The sequence below is a fragment of the Rhinolophus sinicus genome, chromosome 2 (genome assembly GCF_057876585.1).
Source record: "Rhinolophus sinicus isolate RSI-liver-muscle chromosome 2, RSI-T2T, whole genome shotgun sequence".
NCBI classification, from domain to species: Eukaryota; Metazoa; Chordata; class Mammalia; order Chiroptera; family Rhinolophidae; genus Rhinolophus; species Rhinolophus sinicus.
The window spans coordinates 177,847,266-177,871,710 of record NC_142502.1 but is presented as its reverse complement, the minus strand read 5'-3'; the positions used below and the strand labels follow the sequence as shown (position 1 = coordinate 177,871,710).

Sequence of the window (24,445 nt, the reverse complement as noted above, 5' to 3'; positions counted from 1 at the left end):
GGCTGCTCTCTGCTGAGCTGGCAGAGGAGCAGCAGCACCTCCAACTTGTGCGTAGGGATTCTGCTCACGGAGGCCACATGCTGAGCCCCTAATCCAGGCTCCAGGAGCTGCAGCTTTATTCTCAGTGCGACCTGACCAATGAAATGCCTGGGCTCTCGCCTGTGGCCGGAGCCATGAGAAACAAGCGGCAGAGGCCGCAGTGAGGAGAGGGACCAGTATTTGCACTCAGGCTGTGCTCACTATGCTGCACACTTAAGTCATGCTGTGCTGTACGTAGCACAACACTGGAAATCAAGGGTCAGTGCCCGGGGCTGGAGGCGAGGCTGAGCTGAAGTTGACAGCCCCTTCTGACCACCCGTCCAACAGCCTGCCACTTCCCATTAGCACCCAACTCGCTCTGGGCACAGGTCCCTCTGTGACAAACTAGAGTGACTTGACTGTCATGCAGGGTCTCAGCTCCCGCTCCCCGCACAAGAACACAGGACATGGTGAGGCCAAAAAGGAACACCCACGGAGCCATAGGTAGGGGAGTCATACCACTATGGTCTCGCTGGGGACTGGGTGGGAGACACAGGAAGCAGGAGCCACACGATCCACAATCTGCCGTCTGCTTCTCTGCCAACCAACCCCACTTGCTAGCTGCAATCCGTGCTTGCTAGCTTAGCCACGGCAGTTATATCAGTAGCTAATGGCTAACTGGTAACAGCTGATAGCCAACTAGTCACAGCTGATGGCCATCTACTACCCGAGCCAGCACCTTTCCACGTGAGGCCGAGAGCATGGAAACTGCTCTCTGGGACTCTGTCCCCTTATTAGCCCATGGAAACCCCTTCTGGCACGAAGATGACGTTAGTCTATGTGGGGGCAGAGCCCCAGAAAGTAGTTTCCAGGCTCTCGGCCTCACATAGACAGGTGCTGGCTCAGGTAGTAAATGGCCAACTGTGATTGCATGGCCGTCAGCTGTGGCTAGTTGGCCGTCAGCTGTAACCAGTGAGCCATTGGCCACAATATAACTGCTGTGGCTATGCTAGCAGGGAGAAGGAGAGAAAGAGAGAAAAATGGGGGCTAGCAAGAAGATGGCGGCTGGGCTGGCAAGTGTGGATGGCGGTTTGTGGACAGTGTGGATCCAGCCTCCAGTGAGAGTATAGTGCCGCCAGAGAGAATATAGTGGTATGACTCCCCTACCTATGGCTCCGTGGGTGTTCCTTTTTGGCCTCACCATGTCCTGCGTTATGTGGGGAGCGGGACCAGAGACCCTGCAGGCCGCCCCGCACGACAGTCTACCTGGCCTCTTCACAGGAGGCCAGGGAAGTCTCTTCACTTGGCACAGAGGCGAGGGGACGTCACAGAGACAAGCTGGACTAGAAACTAGACCCTTCCGTGTTCACAGAGCCTGAGAGCTGATTCTTCCCCTGGCCGTTTGGTCAGTCACCCCAACCGTGAGGACTCAGGGTGCTGAGTAGGGAGCGGTTTGGAGCAATCAGTTTGCCCGAAAGGCACCATCCAAAACTTGACACTGAAAGGTCCACCACTCAAATGGGGTCCTGAGTGTGGACCACATCTGGTCGGGGCAGCCAACAACCCACAGGAAGACCCAGCAGCAATCTAGTCACAGCCACCATCCAGGGGATAGGAGCTCTACTGTCCTTCTCTCTACCCAGGATATGCTCAGCTAGGCAGTTGGTGAATGAGAACTGAGCATGACCTTCCATGTCAGGTTTCCCTGGAGACTGTAGGTGTGGAGACAAAGCAACGCCTAACACTGGGTGTTAAACCACTGCACAAAGTGGGTCGACACAACACCAAGGTGGCAGCCTGGCATTAAGGCCACAATGCCCCCAAGAGTGGCTGGACTTTTGCTATCTTGTCTGCGTCCGGTGTGAGGGCTCGAGCTGTGGGGCAGTCCCCAGCTCACGTGGTCACCTGGGTTCCAGACGTCTTGCGCTGCGCTGGTCATGGGATACCAGAGCTTGGAAGGGTGGGTGCGCTCTAGCGAGCCCCCTGCCTGGGCTGGCCAGGACAGGCCCAAGGATCGGGACTTACCAGGGGGACTGGCAGGAGCCGGCTTCCTGAGAGGAACTGCTGGAAGGCAGTGGGACCCCTGCCACGGACGGCACATCCTGTCCGCGGGACTCACAAGGGCTTCAAAACAAACAGCTGCGGCTGCCCCCAATTAAACTTTTGTTTTCCTTCTATGGTGAAAGCTCCAGGCTCGTGCGCTGACTGGTCCTTCTCAGAACGATCCAGCTGCTGGTCCGTGGGAGCCAAGACCCCAATTTGAGCTTAGCTACAGAGCCAGAGCTGAGTGGTGGGGGAAGTGGGCCAGCTCCAACCACCCCCGCACGGGCCTCCCTGGCTCCCAGGGACGTCAGCTGGCAGAACCGTCTGCTCAGAACCTCAGGGTTCTGGGCACAAAACAGCATCTGGGCTCGGGCAGGAGTGTGGAGGCCAGGGCAGGTTTGTGTCCGGATAGACAGGGCCTCTGGTGTCAGAGCTGAAAGGGCCTGGACCCATCCCCACGTGGAGGAGACTGCAGGTGAAGAAGGGAAAAGTCCTCATCCCCTATAGGTCTGACTGAGCAGTTACTGACCGGATGACTCCCCCTGGGCCTGGGCGCCCGGTTCCTCTGCCTCAGTTTACACAGTGGAATTCTCCCTTTGCCCTCACCCTACTCTACTGTGCAGCAGCCTGGGAGACCAGGCAGAGCCTCCAAAGACACTGGGCCCTTCAAGGGCAGCTCCTCTCTTTGGGCCCACTGTTATAGAGATAATCCCCTCACTCCACCATCCTTAACACAGAAAAGAATGCCACCAACAAATGCTGGAATGAGTAACTGACATAGGCTTTACTGCATGACAAAGTGTCATCAATTCGCGAGGAGGTCACAGACCTGCAGTGACAAACAGCCACAGTTCAAGGAGCAGCACCTGGGACGTGCACATCCTCGCCGAGCTGTCTAGAGAGCACTGGGCCACAGTGGATGAACCCACACCAGAGGGGCAGGTTCCGTCTGTGACCCCCGCCAGAAGACCAGCCCCCCACGGGCACCAGGCACCTGCTGGCTGCACCCTCTGCTCCCACGTCACACGTTGGTGACAGGTGGTGGGGGGAGGCAGGCATCAACGGAGGGCCAGGGAACTGGCATGGGGCGCAGAGGACACAACAGGGTGGGAAAGAGCCCAGGCAGAGCTGGCCCATCACCTCACCACTCGCTCCTTCCTGCAGTCAGCAAGGGAGGGCGGCAGGGCTGGGTGGGGCATGAAGGCCTGGCAGTGAATGCAAGTGGCAGGTGCTGGTCCCTGGGGCTGAGGCTGTCCCAGAGCCAGCTCAGGGCCAGGGAGACGGGGCCCTCAAAGCTTGGGTAAGGCAGAGAAGAGGAATTCAGCTCTCAGACCCCAGAGCTGCCTCTTTCCTGTCCCCCTAGCACAGGTGGAGGGAGGCGGGGCAGCCTTTTCAGGACTGGGCAGCTGACGAGGGTGAGTGGGACGCAGGACGGATTAGACAGAGTGCTCCCACCCTGCAGGTCTTGGCACAGGTCCTGCCCAGCCCAGGTCCTGGCAGCAAGCACTTAGCCCGGGTTAGGGAGGCCTCCCCCAGGGTTGGCTGTTGGTCCCAATCAGAAAAGGGTCTGGGGTCTGAGTCCCAATTCCCTTTCCAATGCCTCTGTCAGGCAGGACAAACCAAGGAACAAGAGTGATTTTCATTAAAAACTAGGTCTGCACATGAAGAATGTATTAAAAAAGAGACATTCTTTGCTCCATTAAAATCATTCATTCACTGAGAATTTCCTGAGTACTGTGCCAGGCCCAGACCGTGTGCCAGGCGTGCGGGGTCCAGAAGTGTAAGGCACTGGCCCTGCCCTGCACAGGGTTCCTTCTCCCTGGGAAGGCCACTCCCACAGTGAAAGGCTGGCGAGCAAGTCCAGACCTGGAGCACAGGGGAGCCTGGCAGCACGCACCACTGGACAGACTAGGCCTTCGAAGCAGCAGCCGGAGAGCATTCTGTCTGGGTCCATTTGAATACAAGGGATCCTCCAGGCTGTAGGCCCGGGCAGAGCCCTGGGGGATGCTGTGGCCATTCTGCTTGGATCTGCAATGGCAGATACGGGCCCTGTGGCCAGAGGCCCAAGGGGGCCACGGTCTGTCCAGGCCTTCCCTGGGAAAGGAAGAGAGGAAGGAAGACCTGGGTTGTCAGGCCGTGCACACTACAGAGATGGAGGCTGGGCCTGAGGTCTCTAAGTTGAACAGATGGGAAAGCACCCTGCTTAGCACCTGGTAACCAAAGGCAGCTCAGGGACATCCCACCCAGCCAAGCTCTCCCAGGTACCCATTCAATATCCCTGTCCTGGGGGACCCTCCCCAAGCCTACAGGCCCCAGGAGCCATGCTGCCCAGAAACTGGTTCTACCAAACCCACCTCAGGATGGCAGCCCCTCCCTCCTGTGCTGGGGCTGGCAGAGCTGGTGGGCACAGTTTCCCTGCCCCAAGGAGCCTCCCTGGGTAACCCCTGTCTCACTGTATCCTGGGGGCTGGGCTCCTGGTTAGCAAGGTACCCCACATGCTCTCCCCTCCACTTGCATGTGGCTGAGACAAGTAGGCTCCAACTCCTATGGTGACCTCTCTGCGCCCTGCAGGGTTCCACGACCCCCAGGCCGGAGAGAAAGGAACAGGGTAGTACAGGGGTGGAGACCTGGGCTTCCACCCTCCTTCCCTGGAGGTAGAGGTCCTGGCCTGCAGGGCACAGTCCCCACTCGCTACATGCCCCACCACAGGACAGGGGCTGCTGGCCCAGGGCCAGCACAGGGGTGGGCGGGTCAGAAGAGGCTGGGAGCGGCCTGGCCAGATGTGTCGTGGTCCTGGATGTACTGCAAGATGTCCATCTCATCCATGGCTTGGATTTGCGGCTGCTGCTTCTGCTGCCCAGCCACAGCCTCAGATGGGCCCGCTCTGGGGGTAACAGCTGGCTTTCTGGGTAGCACTGGCTTAGCTGCCACTGGCGGTTTGGGCTTAGGCTGGGGCTGGGGTTTGGTCTCAGTCCTCAGGTTCAGAATCTGATCCAAGTCCTCTTCAACTCTAGGGAACCAGAGGGAGATGCCCTGAGTATGACCTCTTGCAAAACGAGCAAGGCCACCTCCCAACCCCAACCTGCCCTTCCACTACCTGCCCCAGGGAAGGAATTGAAAGACAGGCTTCCCTTCCCTGCAAGCCCGCAAAACAGTGGGGGCAGAGCCTGCCCCTCAGCAGCCTCCGGGGAGCTGCTCTGCAGATGGCCCCCGGGGAGCTGCTCTGCAGATGGCCCCCCTCGACAGACACTGGCCTCTTTAGGTGACTTTTCCTTCAATCCTCAAGAAATAACAGTAAGAGCTGCCAGATAAGGAGCCCCTGCTCTGTGCCAAGCACTTTAGACACATTATGTGGTTTGGGGGGAGCATGGCCAAATCTTTACCCTGCAGATGCAGACACTCAAGTCCCAGGAGGCCAAGGGGCCGGCCTGACATGACGCTGAGCATGTGCGTTGAAACCAGGACGTCTGACTTCAGAAGCAGAGCTCTCCTCTGACCCAGTTCAGCCAGAGCGAGAAGAAATGAGGGGCTCTGTGGTGGGGTGGGGCTGTCTCATCTGGGACACAAAGGGCAGCATGAGCACCCGTTTCCACCTGGGCTCCTGAGTCCTGGCTAGAACAGGTCCACAAGCGCCATGAAATGCTGTGTGGTGCTTCCTCTTCAAGCCATCACGTGCACAGGGTCCTGCTTCCCACTGGTTTTGCCCCGGCCATCTGGCCACAGAGCCCTTTGAAGGCAGCACCTTTGAACACGCCCCAGAGCGATGCTCTGTAGAACTCAGGTCTGCGAGTGCTGGGGTCACGGATTTAGGAAGATCCCACTGGAACTGCCCCCTTGGGACAAGCTGAGTCCTGGAGACAGCAGAGGCTCCCCGGGGGGGGACACGCTCCGCTGGGCCCTGCCACTCCCCAGGGCTGACCCTGTACCCCGCTTCCCTGTGCCTCAGTTTTTCTCCTAAACCTGTAATAACAATCCTGGCTTCTCCCAGCCGGCTGTGATGTCAGGGGCGAGGACACAGGAACATGAACAGATGCCAGGGGCCATGGGGAGATGTAAAGACAAGAAGCCGGCCTGTGACTCAGGCACGGCGGGCGCTTCGAGGGCTGTGTAATCGCCTGTGGCTGCTAACAAGGGTGCAGATGACAGCCTCCTGGGACTGCACGCCTCGGCGCCCTGAAACTGTTCCTGGAAAGAGACAGACAGCTCAGCTTCCTATAAATCGCCAAGCATGGCCTGCATTCTAGGGGGCATGAGTGACGTGATGGAGAGATGCACAGTGCCACGCACGCTCAGAGCACGGGGCGCTGCAGAAACCCCAGGCTGTGGAGTGGGGGAGGGGAGGGAGGCACATGTCCCAGCCTCTCCTTCTCCAAATGCTCGGAGAGTCCTGGACGGGGTGGGGAGGACAGGACACAGGCAGGTGGACCTGGGTTCCAATCCTGCTCTGCCACTTGGGAGCTGTGGTCTTGGGCCAGTTACCTCTCCCACACTCTCTGTTTTCTATAAAATGGATGTAACAGCACCCACCCACGGGACTGTTGTGAGGATAAAATACAATCACATGGGAAGGGCCCACATGCTGTGGGACGCACGGCAAGCGCTCCACAAGCAGTGGCTATCACTTCTGCACAAGTTCTGCCTATTGCCCTCCACGTAACAGGTAAGCCTCACTCCCTCCTCTGAAAAACCAGCAGATGGGACCCTGCTGGCGACCAGCCACTGTCCAGCACATCTGCCCTCTGCTCCTTCTGAGTGGCTGCACGTTGCCAAGAGTTAGTTGTTTTTGTTCCCAAACCTGTTTATCCCAGTTATACTTGCTCTTGCAATTATATAATTATTCTTTACATAAACAAAATGTGAGTGTGGAAGGAAAAGAAAAAGACTTAGATACACACAGTTCTCTCTTTCTAGAAACGTCTGAGCTGCTGGACCCCGCCCCCTCATCCAATCCCCACTGCTGCCTCCTGGCCAGCTCCCACCCACAGGCTCCTGCCTTCCCAGGGCCAGGATTCCCTCCCTCAAAGGCCAAGGCTGGTGAAAGATCCCATGTTGGGACAGGTCCCTGGCTCTGTCCAGGCCACTCTCGGAGCTGGCAAAGCACTGCTGGGGACAGGTGGTACCTGAACAGATCTTCAGAGGCCTCCCTGTGGCCTGCGCGGGACGTGGGCCCTCCACTCTCACAGGCGGCTGGCAGCAATAAGGGGTCATCCAGGGGGACGGCCCCACCGAGGTCAGGATCATCAAACAACTTCAGGGCTGTGGAGAGGGCAGCAGCAGAGTGATCAGAGGATGTCCTGACCCACCCTCAGCGGCCTGCAGTGTAAGGTAGAGACGCCTTGGCCCGGTCTCCGGGCCCCACTGGGAGAGAGCGAGCAAGGGACAGGCCGAGTGCAGAAGAACCCCAGGAATAGGGCGAGGTGGGGGCCAGGGACAGGAGCTGGGCGGGGCCTGCACCGTGGTGTCCCCAGCCCCTCCCCCACCTCTCTGGACTGGGCCAGTCACCAGATGGCATCACTCGGTTCAAGCCCTCGTGGTCTTTCCCCTGCTTTTAGGAGGAAAAAGCCTCTTCATGTGCCGGCCTCCCCATGACCCAAACTCAGCCCTCATTACTACACTCCAGACTTCTAATAAGCGCTTACTGAGCGCCAACCACCGGCCAGGGGCTGCTGCCTGCGGGGAGCAGTGGTGAGCTGACTCCGTTCTAAGTGCAGTCCCTGCCTTCCAGGAGCCTGGGTCTATCCCCACCCTCTCCTCATCTCCGCTGCTCAAAGCTGCCCTCGAGGAAAGGAGATCGCAGCCTCCTCACCTGGAATAGCCTTCTTCAGCAGGCCAGGCAAATGCGCTTACCTTTCAGGATCCAGCTTGAGAGGAGCCCCCACTGGACACCCACCCCAGGAAGCCTTCCCTAGTGTCCCCACAGGCACGACGTTCTGCTCAGACCTGTTACAGATTCAGGCTACCCTGTAATTGTCAGGAGATGTACTGTCTCCCTTGAGAGGTCCTGAGGCCAGATTGTGCCTACTCAGGGATATGTTCTCGAGCCCAGCACAAAGCCTGGCCCTTGGTGGGTGGTCACCAAGTGCTGGCTGGAATTAACGGGTGACATCAATTCCTGGCCTTGGACGAGGGCCTGGGCAGGGTGAGGAAAGGTCAGACTCAGGGACAAGTCCAGAAGTCCTCAGGCTGCTGAGTGTTCCCCTTTCCATTTCTGTACAGAATCCTCCGATGGGATCTATGAGGTGACATAAAACCTCCTGTCACAAACCAACCCTACAGTCGCAGGGCGTCTGGGGTCCCCGTCTGGTCACGACGATCCCAATCCACACTTCTCAAAGCAACAGAGAAAACTACCCTCCCCTTTCAACGGATGATGGGAATAACATATAGCCCCAGAATGTTCCAGGCTGTGGGAAAGGAGGCATGAGACTAGACTTCTCCAGCAGAAAAGCTCCATGAGTGAGTCTGTATCATGTCAGACTTCCAGACTGCTCACGTGTGGCAGGTCCAAAGCCACTCACAGGCGGTCGGGTCACCGAGGGGACACCACGCGTGATGAACACCCAGGGGCACTACTTACGGTCTCTGTGGAGCATGTCCTCTGCGGGGTTCTGGGGCTTCCTGCCTGGGCCAAAGAGCTCCTCGTCAGGGTCTACTTCCTCGTCAAAGATGGTGAGCCGCGGCGAGGGTCTGGGCTTCACGGCCACGTCAGGCCGTTTCTTGGGCTTCTTGGAGCTGGAGAATCACAGACAAAACTCAAGGTTAGGACGTTTCTGGACAGCCCCGCCAGCTGGCCCAGGTGGCCTGGTCAGACCCACACAAGTGCTGGGTGGGCCTGAGCTTGTGTCCAGAAGGAATTTTCCAAGGATCTGACACTGGAGGTGGTGAGACCCTGCTACTGGACTGGACAAGCCCTGTGCCCAGGAAACCACTGCTGTCGGGACGTAAGGGGGGGACAGGTGGGCGTCTGGACTACAAGGCCGACAGCCTGCATGGTCACAGGTCAGAGAACGCACTGTCCGCCCAGAGGCTGTGGGGGCGGCCTGACCTCAGCACCCCCTGGGCCCAGACGCAGAGTCACTCCACGCTCCACGCCAGTTGCAAATGGGTGTGGATGCAGTCTGAGGCTGCAAACCTCAGGGCCTGGTCCCAGGGGAGAGCACAAAGCAGCTGCGGTAAATGCTCCCTGTTTCTCCACATACATTTCCCCATCCCTTGAGTGGTGTAACCTCCATCAACCTAGAAAGCACTTCAGTCGCACTGAGCAAACCCTACGTCCTTCAGGAAGCCTCTCAGCTACTCAGAACCCCACTCAACTGTCACCCTTAAGGTGGTCCAGGTCCTGCTCTGGACCAGACACTGCTGCGGAAAACAAAAAGGGGGCAGGAGGGAAGCTTCTGGGCCGTGGGAGGGCTTCATTTCCTGGTCCGGGTGGTGGTTACGCAGGGCACACGTAAACATTCATGAGAGCTGCAGATGTGCACACGTCACTGTAAGTCACACCCCAGTAAATACACTTGGTTTTAGTTTAACAGGTGATCCAATCCCTGGGGCTGATGCCTAAATTAGCCATTTCAAGGCTCCCGCAAACCAGAATTTTTATCGGAAACAGGATTTCTGCTTTGCTTGCCTTCCTGGCAGGCAGTTCCATTGGACCAAGGTCACCGTCTGAGCTCATGCTGGCAACACTATGTGGCTAAAGTGCGCCGAGAGGCTGGTTCTACCCCCAAACATTGGCACAGATTAACCAGCAGCAGATAAAAATAGCAGCAGGACGGCCCGGCGTGTGGGAGGGGAGGGTGCCCAGAGGCGACCATTCCCACGGTCTGGATGTAGGGGCCTGGTAGGATGTCAGGCTCCCAGCTGAGATGGGGGGAAGCTACCTGCAGGAAGGTCACAGGACAGAGCACACCTGGGCGATTAGAGCCGAAGCCTCGGCCATAGGCTCTCTGTTGTTGGGCAGATTGAAGAAACTGGTTCAGAGAAGCTAGGAGTCTGCTCAAGCCCACACAGCAGGCAGGGTGACCCTGACAAGAAGTGAGGGCAGGCATGCTCACAGTCATCTACTCCTGCCACCTCCAAGTGTCGCACAAGCAGGCAGGAGACACAGGACAGGGTGGAATAACAGGCTCGACCCTGCTGTGCTTAGGGGGACTGTGGCATATTTGGGAGGCCGCAAGGGAGAGCAGAGACTCAGTGGCAGGGGCTGTGGCTGTGCCAGGAAGCCCCACGCACTCCAGTCCCTGTTCTTTCTCTGTTCCAGGCACCAGCCAGATGGGCTCACATCAGAGGCTCCCAGGGACATGCCTCCACTTTGGCACCAGCTTCAGGCCCTGCCTGTGATGCTGGGGAAGGTGACAGCAGCCTGGACTCCATCCTAACAGCAAGTGTTTTCCAGAAACTTCAGCTGTACCCCCTCACACACATTGAATTAGGGTGGCCACTCTTATTGGGCTGTTTCCCTCTTTTATTTCATTGATTAGGCAGAGTCACTTCAGCTCTACCGACCCCCGGGAAGTGGGTTCAAAGACAGGCCATGGCTCTGGAGGCAGGCCACCTGGAGATGGCCCCAGCCAAGACGTGACGGTATCAGAACCCCAGGGGCAGGTCCAGGAAGCTGTGCTTGAGTCCCCGTGCAATTGAGGATCAGTCAGGTTTGGGGGCCAGTGGACAAGCCTGGGGCCTGCCGGCTCTGCCCACTGCTGGCCCTCAATTACCTTTCGCTTGGCCCTGCTCCTGGGTCCAGCAGGGACTGCAGCAGTGAAGGACGGAGAGCCTCCAACCCAGGGAGGCAGCTCCCCAGGAGGGCAGGGCTGGGCCTTGCCACTCTGCAGCCACTGCCCGCTGGTCCACAACCCAGAAACTTAGCTGGTCCTGAAACAGCTCTTGGGAAAAGCAAACTCGCGTGCTACCCAGCAAACGGGCCCCTTGAAGCAGGGTGAGTGAGAGGCTTCCCATGGACCAGAAATCTGAGGAAGCACTGAGAAAAGGAAACCGTCTGAAGAACAAAGGAAGTGGGAGCGAACCAATGTGATTAATTATCGCTGGAGAAGCCACGCAGAGCTTTCAGTGATGTCCCTTCTTACACCTAGTTCTGGATCTGAGAGCACAGATTAGGCCGGACTTTTCTGCTATGGGAGTTTTCCTCTCAAATTGAATGAATGTTGTTTTTCTCCCTGGAGATGTTTGTGATCTGCTGTTGTCTTGAATTGAAATACAGTGAAACTATAGCACACAGGGGTGTGCCATCAGGCACCATCTGTGTGCTCCACCCCAAGCGACCCTGGGACATCCTCTATCTCCCTGACTCTTCCCTGACCATCTCCGGGGCAGACAGAATAAGCAGAAATATGGAGCTTTGATGGCTAAAAGCCCCAGGGTCCTGTCCTGGTTGGTCCCCAAACTTCAGTCTCTGGACTCAGTAGTGTGCCTGGTCCAGAGCAAATACTCAGTAAATATCAAATGAAAAAATGGATGGATGGATGATGGATGGCAGTAGAAAGGAAGGAAGGAGAAAGGAAGGACAGACAGATGAACAGATAGATGGCTAGACAGGGTGACAGTGCAGCTGTTATCCAGACTTATTTCTCCTCACCCCTCTCCCCCCCATCCCGAGAGGAGGGGAAAAGGAGTGGAGAGAGAGGGACTCTCAGCATCTGCCTGAGACATGGACCCACATTTAGAAAGCCCTCTGCCCCATCATGCCTCCTCCAGAGCTCGCTCAGTCACCTCAGCTGGTCTCTCCATCCCGCCCCTCAGCTGTTCTGTGAATCGCTAGCTCATCCATTCACTCTGAGCGCCTTCCCTGACCCAGCACCTCCCATGTGCGGGAGCCTGTGTGGGTGATGAGGGCACAGAGATGAGTAAGGCCTGCCGCTGTCCCCAGGAACGCACAGCTGAGCAGTCAGACACATAACCTGATTATTACCACACAGAACACTGATTCCAGGACAGCTGGAGCACAGAGGAGGGCTTCCTAGTGGAGGTGATGCAGCAGTGGGCCGTGACTGGGGTGGGCTAAGCGTGGAGGAGTGACTCAGGCAGAGGGGTCTGTGGGAGCATGACTTGGGTGTGACCGGGAACCCAGTCCCCGCGGAAGCTTTGCTCATGGTCCATGGAGAAACGCCCAGAGCCTGGACCGGGGGAGCAGCCCTGTGTGAGGGGGAGACGAGATCAGGGAGCAGAAGGGGCATGTCTAGGATGATGCCAGATTTCTGACCTCAGGTAGAGGGTCAGGCTTTTCATATGTGAAGGGAGTCACTCGGTCTCCAAGCCCAATTCTTCCTGTCACTCATATGTCCTGTGAGCATGGATGCAGGCTGCTCACTCGGGCTATGGTCCTGGCATCCCCACTTCCCCCCCCCCCATCAGCATCCACCAAGATGTCTGGAGGACACACTGCCCAGCTCTGCATTCCAAAGAAATGTCCAGTTTCTTCACTCAAGGCCATGGCACTGGGCCCTGGTTCCAGTTCTCTGAGCAGAGTGTGGGAAGCCCAGCCTTACAGGAAAGTGTGTTTGTACAGGAACCAGCCTGTCCCTTGGGAAGCTGAGTGACAGTCCTCAGGGACAGGGGGTCTGGAGGGTTCCCTGAGCACCAGGGGAAGAGGAGGAAGGCAGTGGGCACTGTGGGTAGGCAGGGGATGAAAAGGCCTCCCCAACAGACGGTATGAAGTCCATAAAGAACCCTTCACTGAGGTGGTACGGCCAACGCCCCTGGCAGCAGCTTCAGGGACCCTGCTCTGGGGCAGGCATCTAGGGGAGAGCGCAATAGAATAACCACTCTGTACGTGAAAAAGTTCCTCAGTGCCTGTGATAGCAAACACCTACAGAAAACACAATGCCCCCAAGCAGGGGCCAGGCAATGCCATTTACAGCACACTGACTGATGGACCAGGGAGCACAGAGTAAGAATGGATCAGTCTGGTGATTGCTAAGGAAAGACCAAGCACAAAAACTTAAACAACAACAAAAGCAAATTATGGACCGGCACACGGGACACAATCCCATTTTGCTAATAAAACACGAATACCCCAAAGTGTCTACTTTCATGACAAAAGGACTTTTAACTGTTTACAATTTTTATGTGCTAATCATATGTTATTCAAGTTATAATTAGACACGTTTCTAGCAGAGTATTTCCAGCAGAAGGCAAAACTGTTTCCGTAGAACTTCATCTTTCTCAGAACTGTGAAGTCTCTAAAATAGAAAGTTAAATACGAGAACTATGTACGACGTGCAAAGCGACTATGAGAGGGCACTAAGTGAAAAAACAGTACAAAAGGCACACGCGCTCATGTATGCAGCTACGTGGTCGCGCTGGGACCTGGACCCAGAAAAATCCCCTAAGTAGGAGAGCGGAGCGTCGGGACGGGCAGGGTAAGGGCTTTTTCTACCTTTAAGGCTTCCTAATCATGTAGTTACTCGTCTTTTCCCTAATCAAAACCAGGTTTAAAAGACAAAGAAAAGCCAGGCGAGTCCTGCTCCTGGCTTTGTGCTGCCGGCTCCCACCCTTCCAGCAGCCCTGCAGTGGAGCAACAGCGCCCTGCTGTGGCCACCGCAGGGAGGACCGACGCCAGAGCCAGAGGCAGAGCCAGAGCCAGACGGGCGCTTGGGGGTGGCGTGCGGGCACCGCTGGGACAGCACGGCTGCAGTGTCTGCAGAGGGACTGACGGCACTCAGAATGGAGAAATACACACGCAAAGCAGAGTCATTTGCAAAGAACAGAATGTTCCCCACCAAAAGACGGAGTGTGCGGTGCTGCAAGAAAGTCAACAGGCCTACCTGGGTGTCCCTGGAGAGGACAAGAAATCTGACTTCAAGGCGTGACTGCCACAGCACACCAGGCTCTGGTCGAATCCCCACTCAACTCTATCCTCGATTTCCCCATCTGTGAAATGGGATAATTCTAGGGCCCTGCCACCTCTTGGACTGCTGAAAGACTGGAATCAAGGGACAGCACGGGTGGGTGGCATCAAATCCTGACTCTGCCATCTGTATCTGCATGAATTTATATGAACTACTTGACTCCAAACTTCAGCTTCCTTAGACACAAAATGAGATCATGCCAGTCAGCTTCCTAGGGCACCACTTCCCAAACCAGACCTACAGTGGACCTGAAAAGCAATTTGGTGCATTGTGACCTTTAAGAAAAATGAAGTAGAATAGGAAATATTTGTTCACATAAATTCTAATCAGTTTGCAACACTTAATAATTTCTCAAAAAATGTTGTTATTGTTCCTGATGAGGTGACAGCACTGACTAGTGTCACACTGGTCACTAAATGAAAAACTGGCAGAGGATCTTAAGCTTTCCTAGGATTCAGGAGCGAGACCCCTGGGATGCAGGCCAGGGATGGTGTTGGGGGGCAGGTGGTCCCGGGACAGCTGACACAGCTCCCCACAATCTGCTTCTGAAACAAGTAGGAAATTCAAGGCAGCCCTTGCCATCCCTAAAGAGCATTTTCCTACCCAAAAAAGGAGCCGCTTTGCTAAGCATGTGCTTCAGCCAAAGGCTGGCACAAACTACCAAGGTCCATCTCAGCTTGGCACTGAGTCTGGCAACTCAGAACAAAAGCAGAGAGCGTGAGTTCAAACAAAGCCCCATCCTCACAAGAAAGCCCAAGAAGGGCCTGCAGGCCGTGCCTGGCTGAGGACATAACCTGGCCATCCTTGCTGCTGTTCTCTCACAGGGCCACTGACCCTACTCCAGGACAAGGCTGGCCGTGGAGAGCCGGGAGGGGCCTGATCCTGGGTGCCAGGTGCCACCGGACCCCTGGCTCCGGTCCCGTCTCCCTGAGCACCCGGGGCCCCTCCGAGGATGAATCCTCTTCCTCTCTAGGCTCGTCTCATAACCACCCTGCAGCGCAGGCAGCCATGCCATGGCCCTCATCCCCACCCTCTGTGCCCACACCTCACATCCCACCAGGGAAGGCATGTGGAGATTGGGCAGTGCTTTCAGGACTTTATTTCTCTTGTAAAGCTGCCCCTGCCTGATTTCTCATCGGCTCTGATCCCTTTCTGGAATAGGACCTGCAACACAGGCCTCCCTCACCTGCTGACTGAACTTCAGTCAGTCTCATCGTGGCACAGAGAATGTCACCCAGGGTCTGTGGTCTGAGCGATGGGGCAGAAAGATGGGTCCTTGAGAAGAGCTAAGCACCAACATTCATGTTAACTCACTTACCCTTCACGAGAGCCCCAAAGATAGGTACTATTATTACCCTATTTTTGTTTCAGAAAACTAAAGAAAAGGGGTAAATTGCCAGGGACACATGGCTGGTAAATGGCAGAGCCAGGATTGAAACCCAGGCAGCCTGGCTCCACAGTGCAGGATCTTACACTTGGTTCGAATCCCAGCAGCATTATTTGCCAGCTGTCTGATCTGAGGCAAGTTACTTGCCTCAGTTTATTTAATCTGTAAAATGGGATAAGAACAGCTGCTTGCAGGGCATCAATGAGACACAGTGTGCCAAGTACAATGCCCAGCTTGAAGTAGGTGCTCAAGAAATATTAGTTCCCACCTTGTTTCTTGCACGTTTGGGCCAAGAGGAAACAGTGAGGCCTGTGGGGTGGTTGAGCATGTCTGCTTCCCTCTCATCTCCTTCTAGTTGGGAGGTCCTGCCGAAACACCTCAGCCTATGCCCACTGCGGGGGTCCTTAGCAGCGAATGTCTGGCTCTCCAGTCTAATCTCGCCTGTAGCCCCTCCCCCAGCACAGGGTGGGCCTTGCTGTGTGGGCTCAGGAGCAGCTGTGAAGGCAGTCAGCGGGCAAGGAACGGAGAAGGAATGAAACGTGGCAGAAGCAGGACACCATCCAGAAGAGACCAAGACCACAGCTGGCTCGCCTCTTCTCCAGCCAGTGTACGTGTTTGTGCACACGCACGCGTCTCTGCTCATGTGTGCACGTGTATGCGGATACATGTAAAGGAAAACACTCCATCGGCCAGGGCACCCCAGGCTCACTATATTCCTTGCATCACACATCGTTGACACCTCATGGGTCACACGTGATTCACGGGAGCCTTACAACCACCCTGTGGGGAGGCAGGGCCAAGGTAAATACCCGTTTTACAGACAGTGACACACGACCCAGGGAGCCCCAGTCACATGCTGTATGTCACAGGCTGCCAGGGATGAGCTGCACGGAGAAGCCAGGCTGGTGGGCTGGCTGGCTGTGTTCAGGCCAGCTCTGCTAGGCTTCAGTGCAGAGACGGGGGGTGGCAGTGGGGGACCACCCTGTGACCAGGGAGGGGCAGGCGATACCTGAGCCCAGCCCCACAGATACGGGCAATGTGGAAGGTGAGCAGACAGCCGGTTCCCCGAGCATACCAGGCCATACAAGGTGATGGCCGAGAAAGACAGGGTCTTCTCAGATTCCCAGGGGGGAGGGAGGAGGTGTCCCCAGAGCCTGGACCCAGCCTGAAGGGGGCCCTCCCCAGCACGGACACCTACCGCATGATGCCCAGAGGGTCCAGTGCCTCCTCCTCTTCTGAGGACGGCCCTGTATCCTCGCTTTTCTGGCTGGGGATGAGTGGCCCTTCTGCTCGCTCCTGCTGCTGGAAGAAGTCAAACGCCTCCTCATCGTCCTCTGCCTGACTGTCTGTGTCCAGGACCGAGACATCTCTGCTGGTGAGATCTGCAGTCCCTGGGGATCTGGTGCCTGTGGAGGGAGAAGAAAGAGGGCATCTGACACCCAAGTGCCAGGGGACAGGGAGGTGCCTCACCACACCCAGGACCTAGCTTCCTGTGGAGTTCTGGGACCAGGACGCAGGTCTAAGTGGATGGGGGCAGCCAGGGCTCCAAGTGCCTCCTGTAGCCCCCCAAGGGTTAGTGGGTGCCAGCGAAGCCTACAGTGGAGCGGTTCCAAGTGGGAGCCTCTGAGCACAGCAGAGGCCGCGGCTCCTGAACGTCTAAGGCTCAGGGCCTATCAAGGCCTAGCCCTGGGCAAGGGGAGACCTCAGGGATTTGGGATAGAACCTCAGGTACCTAAGAATTCTAGCAGCTCTGGGCTGCTGACCAATTCAGCATCCTTGGAGACGTAGCGCAGAATCTCATTGAACACAGCTGTCCTTTCCCGGATGTCAGACTCTCCAACAAACAGGACCTTCCTGGGGAGTGGGGGAAGGCTGGCCAGTGGATAATGACTGCTCAGTTTCTGGTAAAACTCCTCAATCTCGCTGTACTTTTTGGAGACCTGGAATGAGAGAAATGTACAGTTTCCTGAGTGAGGAGTGAAGAGAATGCTCTCCTTGCACCCCACCCAGAGGTCCCGTGAGAGTCAGGGTATTCAGAGCCCTCGCCCAGGACCGGCTGCCCCAGGAGTGTGGCTTGGGTGTGCCGCCCTCCTGACCCTCTGCCCAGCTCCCTGCCTCAGGCTCCGTTCTTTAAGTCCCCGAGGCAAAGTTGGGCTCAGTTACAGAAGTCTTAGTGGCCCAAAGGAAAGATGCAATCATGGTACATTCTGGGCACTGTCACAGGTACAGACAGAGACATTTGATACAGAGACCCCAGACCACAGGAGCCCATGGCCACTGCTTCCGTTCTAGGCCTTCTGTGCATTACGAGATGACCTCATGGTCTGGTCAGCAGTTAGGTCATCTTCCTTTCTCAGCGTGGATCTCTGGATCATTCTCCCATGAATTAGCAGTGGGGCCAGTCCTTACAATACCCAGGTGGAGAAGAGCCAGGTATTGCACAGTTTTTCTGCTACCAGCCAGGACCTGTCTGCACACCAGGACTTCGGAGAAGCAGGCCAGAGCTCCACTGGCCATTAGAAGGTGGTCCCGGCCATCTGAGTCACCCTGGGGCAGCACTCAGCTTCCCTCCTCTCAGCCTCTCCCCAGGATTCCCAAGGCAGCTAAGGGACTGCTTGTTCACGTAGCAAGCACTTGCCGCATGTTTACTCTGCATGGGGTCACCCCAGCATGTCTCGGTCTCATGTGGGCGAGCAGCCATAGCAGTGGTTGGTGCTGTCATTGTGGTCTGTATAACCCAATGTGGGCACTCAAAGAAGACTCACTTGCTCTGCAGCACACACCCCACCAACAGCCCAGCGTCCTCCCTCGGTCCTGGTCTCCTCTGTGCTCTCCTGGTATGCCGGGCCTGTCTCCCCAACTTGTCTGTGGGAGTGAGCACGAAGACATGGATGTTGCCACTTCTGCTCCCAGGCCATGGCCATGCCCACAGCACACGCTGATGGACAGCAGGGCATCTGGATGCATTCACACGGGACCCCAGGCAATCCTGTTGTACAGCTGTGTTGGAGCACACAGTCCTGGCACACCCCTTGTGAGGGGTGAGAGTTCCAGAGGCAGGTGGCTGGCTCACTGGGAGATGTCGGGCACTGCCCATGGGGATCATCTGGGACAGGGCACTGCCGCCTGCAGCTGTCAACACAAGAGCCTGGCCCCGGAGCTTCCCTGAGAACAGCCCTCACAGAAAGGGAAGAGGGTGCCTTTAGGAAGGTGGTGCAGGCTCCCACCCAGGGTGGTCCTGAGAACTCAAGGCCAGAAGCCCCACCCAGCAGAGCCGGCCAGGTGGGGGCCGAGCGCCCTCTGCTGGCCTGACTGCTCCACGCAAGCCGGGCCCACGGAGCCACCAGGACCTGGGTTCTGGACCAGAGGAGGCTAAGGGAGAGGCACCGTGAGCTGAGGGTGGGAACTCCCATGAACTGGTGGCCCGCTGAGTCGGCAGACAGTATCACCACCCCTATCCCTCTGACATCAGTGTGTGTCTGCACCGCCAGCAGAGGTAGGGGTGTCTGCTAAACCCCAAGCAAATACCACGGCCTTTCCCAGAGGCTGGTTAACCTGTGGTTAGCAATTAAATTCACTTTATATTAAAACATGTATGTCCTTTTCAGGAGTAGGATGCAAAATGCTCATTCATTTATTTTTTAAGCTAAATCATCAATCTACAAAGAGATTCCTACAGCCCATGGGAAGTAAATGTGTTCTTTGCCCTCACCTGTGCACACACATGCACACCCCACAGGGCACGGGTGTTACTGGTTAGGAAAATTAGTGGCATTGGCCTGAAGCATGGGGGTGTTAAAGATCCTCACACACACCCTCGCATGTGAGGCTGGGCCTTTGCACAGGATGGAGCAGGCGGCCGGGGCACGCCTCGAGGGCTCCCGGAACGCTGCCTCTCCGTCATGCATCAGATGGTCCCCCTCTTCTGTTCCTGACCCTGAAAGCTTGGCTGTGTTGAGCTCCACTCTGGGTCAAGTCAGATCACCAGGCGCTGCAAGCCACCCACAGAGCAAAGCAGACCCAGAACTACCACTGGCCAGGACCTGTCTGGCATTACTCCTTGGTTCTCACCAAAAGTCAGTCTAAACAGCAAATGAAAAACATCATGCTCTTTTAGATACTTCCCACAATGTGCTGAATGTCCTTTAATGAAAGATTTGTGCCATAAGCTTTTTCTCTTTTACAATCTGGTGTCTCTTCTCAGAGGTCACCAGAGTGAGGTAATTCCCTGTTTCCCTTCCTTTCTCGGCTGCCAGGAGATGGGAACTCCCTCTGTGCAAACCTGCAGCCGGTTGCTCCTGTCTGGACTGCAGACTCTTGCTCATTTCACCTTTACCTAACAACCCTGTGGCCCGTCTCTCCTTTTACAAGAAGCCAAAGGTAAATACTAAACGAATGAGATCGTGATCTCACCCCCCGCAGCCCTTCTTGTAACTCAGTGCTCCCTGAGATCCTGACTCCATCATGCGCCCTTCTCTTCCCTCAGACTCCAGGAGGCTCCTCCTTCTCCATAACTGTCCCTGGGCTGTGATGTCCCTGGCGTTTCCCCCTCGGTCCTTCCCTCCACACTCCACGTCCATTTTCTGGGCCACTCCATCCACTCCCAGACTTTTAACATCACCTCCAAGCCAATGCCTCCCAGTCCTACCTGACCTGTCCTCACTCCATCCTCGTGTACCCATCGGTGGACACGTCACACCTGACCCTTCCCGAGACCTGCCCCTCCACCAGTGTTCTTGATTTCAGTTAGTGGAAGCAGTCAGTCAGCAAATTATGTGCATGGTGTCTCGGAACGATTGTCAGCTCTGTCCCTCGTTTCCGTACTGACTACTGCCGGCCTGCTCCTAGCGCTCACCGGGGCATTACTGTATGAGCCTTGTAACTGAGCTGCCACCCCCCTGCCTGGTTCCTTCCAATCCAACTCCACTCTCGAGCCAGACCGGCCAGTGAAAGGCAAACAGGACCATGTCACTCCCCAACTTAAAACCCCTCCTTGGCTGCAAGACAAGCAAGGTTCCCTACACACCTTCCATGACCTGGATTCTGCCCGTCTTGCCCTCATCTTCTGTCACTTCATCCAGGCTCACAGGTCCCCACACAACACCGTTTCTGCCTCCATGCCTTTCCTTAGGCTGTGACCTCTGCCAGGGACACCCTCTCCCCTTCTGCTGCCGCTTAGCTCCAGCTGCTCTTTAAAACAGCACGGTCCTCACCTCTTCCGAGAAGTCTTCCAGAACGCTTTCTCTGTGGTGGTTTAGGTGCTTCTTCTCTACACTCCCACAGACACGTGTGCTCCTGTCACTGCCTATATCTGTCTCTTTATAAGTCTCTCTCCCCATGGACTGCAAGCATCGATTTACTTGTGTACTTCCTTACTATCAGCAAGCTCTGGCACGCCCAGGCCCTGAGCGAGTGTTGAAGTGCCCACTCCCTGATGCTACTCGAACCCTGGTGGCAGGTATGCCTGCCCACGTGGACCCCTGGATCCTGGGCACCCTTGACCCCCGTCCTCCTGGCAGATTCCCCAGCTCACCAAGAACTGGACGACATCCTCAGGTCTGTGCTTGGCAGACTTGAACGCAGCCAGCCGGGTTACCACCAGGATCTGGTACTCCACGTGGCCTGACATCATCGTGCCCCGTACTTCCTGGTGCTGGGGCACGCTCAGGTCGAGGCCCGTATGGACATTCTGAACTTGCCTGTCGAAGGGAAAGAAGGCAAAGGAAGCTCAGGTTCCAATTAGCAGGCTTCTCGAGCGAAACGCAGGCAGGAACTCGGCCTGGGTGCGAGGCTGCTTCGTTGGCCAGACTCAACGGTCACGGCTCCAGGCCACCGGCCCTGCCACATGCCAGCCCCTCACAAAGCCTGGCTTCCTGGGCCTGGGACCTGTCTTTGGGTTGGTCAGGGACAAAGGGCTGTTCCCAGCAGGAAAACAGGTGAGAGCAGAGAAAGTGGGGCTGGTGGAGAATCAGACAGCTAAGTGTCTTACACAGACTCAGCACTTGAGCTCCTGCAGGGTTTGTGGGGAAAGCATCCTGGGTGCTCTGTTCACACCAAGGAAAGTGCCTGGCTCCTGTGCACACAATGCAGGCATGAAAGCCTGCCGTGAATCTCGAAGGAGCCAAAACTCCTCAGCTGACCAGAGGGTCGCAGGGCTGCTACAGAACCTGCCTGGGGTGGCGGTGGGGAGATGGAAAGGGCGCTGGATGCCAGCCAGGCACTGAGGGGCCCTTGCAAGGCACTGAGAAGGCTGCTGTCTGAGGCCCTGAGGGGATTCTCGGCAATACATTGCCGCTCTTGGAGACTTTGCAAATGCTACGTAAACACACTGAGTGATATGCAAGGCAAAGAAGTTATGGAATGTTTTCTCTGAAGTTAGGAAAAAAGCTAAATGTGATTCTCATCCTAAGTAAGGGCAAGGCAGACCCATGCATGCAACCTTACGTCACACAAACACCTATGACAGGACGTGCCAGAAATGGTATCAAGGTGAAGACCTACCAGGGGCTGGGCAGGACTTTCAGAACACAAGAAAGGCGGGGCCCTGAGGGGGAGGCAAGGGGCCGGCCAGAACTGCGCCTGGAGCAAGGCTCTTTCCCTCTCTGGAATTATATCCCAATCCATTAAATGACACCCTGTCCCCGGTACTCCTTCCAGACAGATTCCTCCTAACTCCACATTGGGCATGTGACAGTCACCAACGTGAGGCCATTTATCACCAAACGGGGAGGATAGCCACCATACGCCTATACATGAAGTGTGTATACACATTCACTGACCATACAAACCTGTGCACACGCGAACACCTCATGGGTACAAGGCACAGCGTAAGTACGAATCACTTAGGAGGCCCAGGCGGTCCTGCCTTCAGTCGGATATTAAATGAGCCCTATGTACATGTACGTGAGACAAAAACACACCACACAAATCGGCTCTCTTTTCCTTTCACCAGTAACCAACTAAGCGTCCCTGGCCTTACAGAGTGTGGACCGTGCTGCTGCTGGTGTAACACATGGGTGTTATTGTTAGGCGTGTGGGAGAGTAAAGCCAGACTAAAGGTTAAAGGTGGGTGTGACAGTAGCTGGCACCATTGCAGGCTCTGTTCTAAGGACCTCACCTGTCTAAGTCACTCGGCCTCCCGCAGCCCTACAAAAGGGCACTGCTACTTAGATTCATTTAAAGACAGGGAGACAGTAGAGACAGGCTCGGGGTCTCTGCAGGTCAGAGGCAGAGCCAGGGTTCATTCCCAGGCAGCTCCCCAAAGCTCCCCACCTCCCTGCTGACCAGGCAGAGTAGGCACCTCCTATCCGTACCAGGCACAGAGTAGGCCCTCAATAAAAATCTGCTGGATGAAGGAAGGTGGGACTCCATGTGGTGATGGAGATGGGAGGCTGGGCCTTGTGTTTGCACTGACCCTGCTGGCAGCCCCTTGGGTTTCCTGGTGCCTATGAGCAAGAAGGAACGGGCACCACAAACCTGGCCTTCCCCACCAGCACCTGCGTCTGAGAACAAGTCCTGTGCAGGTGGGGCAGTGAGGAAAGCCCCTCCCAAGCAGCCAGTATCAATCACACCCCCTCGGTCTGTGAGTTGCTGAGAAGGCTGCCTGCTGAGAGCTCTGCTCATACCTACCAATCTCAAAGCTCGTTCTTACAGAAAAGGACACCGAGGCTCAGCAAGGGGAGGTGACTTATGTGGCACTGGGCAAATGTCCGCTGCCAATGAAGAGAAGATCTACAACCTCCCTGTACCATGCAGAGACCACGCAGGTTCTCACATCAGGGTTTACATAAAGATTCCTGGTTTTCCAGACCTGAAGTAACAGGGAAGTTCAGTTACTGCTGGAAAGATAGCCGCTGAGCTGGGTAACACATTCATTTACGTAATAAAATTGGCATCTTTGCCCAAGGTTTTGTGTAGTGGGGACAAGGGTAGAGTATATGAAAATACTTGAAGTGAGTCACTTTACAGATGTTAAAAGGGGGGAAATAAGAGTAAAACCACGTCCACGCCGGTCTTTCCAGGATCCATCTTGCACTGGGTCCTTCAGGCCTGGGCCAGGGTGGGCCCACACTGCATCCTCCACTTCCCAGGGCCCCCTCCAAGGTCTTTGCTATAACTTCACTTCTCCTGAGTTACCTCTTTGAGGGCTGCCCCTCTCTCTTCCCTTCAGTGGTTAAAGTCCACTCTTCCTGCAGGGCATGACCTCATTCGCCCGCTCCCAGAACCCTGGGTACATTCCTGCACTGCCTTCCCATGGCAACCTGAACTTACTACCCCACCCAGCACCTGTGCCCGGCAGGGCTGCCCTCCTCGCAGTGTCTCTCCCTGCATGATCCGGCCTTGTCCGATTTACTGGTCTGGTCCCCAGGGCTAAGCACCGGGCCTGGAACACGGTGAACACTGAAGGGATGCAGAACTGGATTTGGGGGCCAAAAAGAAATGAACGCAGGTCGGCAGGGAAGAGGAGAAGAGGGCTCCCTTCCACAGGGTCTTGAGCTCATTACCCTCTAGGGGCCACAGTTTCCCCAGCTGTAGAACAGCGACACTCGATGCCGCCCACCTCTCCTGTACAGCGATGGGGGGCCGAGCCTAGACAAATGGTCAGAGCGCAGGGTTGGCCCGACATGGCGCGGGTCCGGGGCCGCCGCCCTCCGCCTGCTGATCCGCCCGGGCGCCGGGTCACGGCTCGCGAGCACCTGGACTCCACGTTGTGCAAGACGTGGCGCCAGGCGCGGGGGTCTGGCTCACCTGGAGGTGACGAGAACCGGTGGGGACTGCATTACGGCGGCGTCTCGGGGAGGGGCGCGACCAGTCACGGGACCACGGGCGCCGGCGTCGCCGAGTCCCCGCCCCGGGCGCTCTGCCCGCCCCCTAGTGGCCACCGCGCTGGGCCAGAGGCGAGGTGCGTTTCCAGGCCTTTCTGGAAGCCCCGCCCCCGCGGCCCTTCCACGCCCTCCCGTGCCAGACCAAGCGTCCAGGGCCCACGGAGTTCCCGCGGGGCGCGAGGAAAGCGAGGCCTTCCGGTTGGGAACCGAAAGTCTTGATCTGCGCCTGTTGTCCCGGCATCGTTAGTAAGTTTGTCCACCCTGCGCGGGCAGAGCCAAACACTAAACACAGAATTACGGTGGAGAAA

General features: G+C 56.5%; 1 protein-coding gene across 1 annotated transcript; it reads right to left on the bottom strand.

The window, feature by feature from the left end:
- Positions 1-2,826: 2,826 nt before the first annotated feature.
- HS1BP3 (HCLS1 binding protein 3) lies at positions 2,827-24,213 on the bottom strand. The gene is made up of 7 exons (XM_019756132.3): positions 24,061-24,213; positions 20,846-21,011; positions 17,045-17,252; positions 16,511-16,718; positions 8,639-8,793; positions 7,182-7,317; positions 2,827-5,071 (listed from the first exon to the last, which is right to left on the bottom strand). The coding sequence occupies exons 1-7, from the start codon at positions 24,090-24,092 to the stop codon at positions 4,813-4,815; spliced, it is 1,164 nt and encodes a 387-aa protein (XP_019611691.3). The 5' UTR covers positions 24,093-24,213; the 3' UTR covers positions 2,827-4,812.
- Between the last annotated feature and the right edge of the window lie 232 nt (positions 24,214-24,445).

What these genes read in the sequence shown, in the direction of transcription:
- HS1BP3 (XM_019756132.3), bottom strand. Translation starts at nt 24,092, where the DNA reads ATGCAGTCCCCACCGGTTCTCGTCACCTCCAG. An exon ending in GACCCTCTGGGCATCATGCG is followed by an intron (nt 8,794 to 16,510) that starts GTAGGTGTCCGT and finishes GTGATTCTCCAG; the next exon opens with CTCCAAGAAGCCCAAGAAAC. An exon ending in GGACATGCTCCACAGAGACC is followed by an intron (nt 7,318 to 8,638) that starts GTAAGTAGTGCC and finishes CCCTCTCCACAG; the next exon opens with CCCTGAAGTTGTTTGATGAT.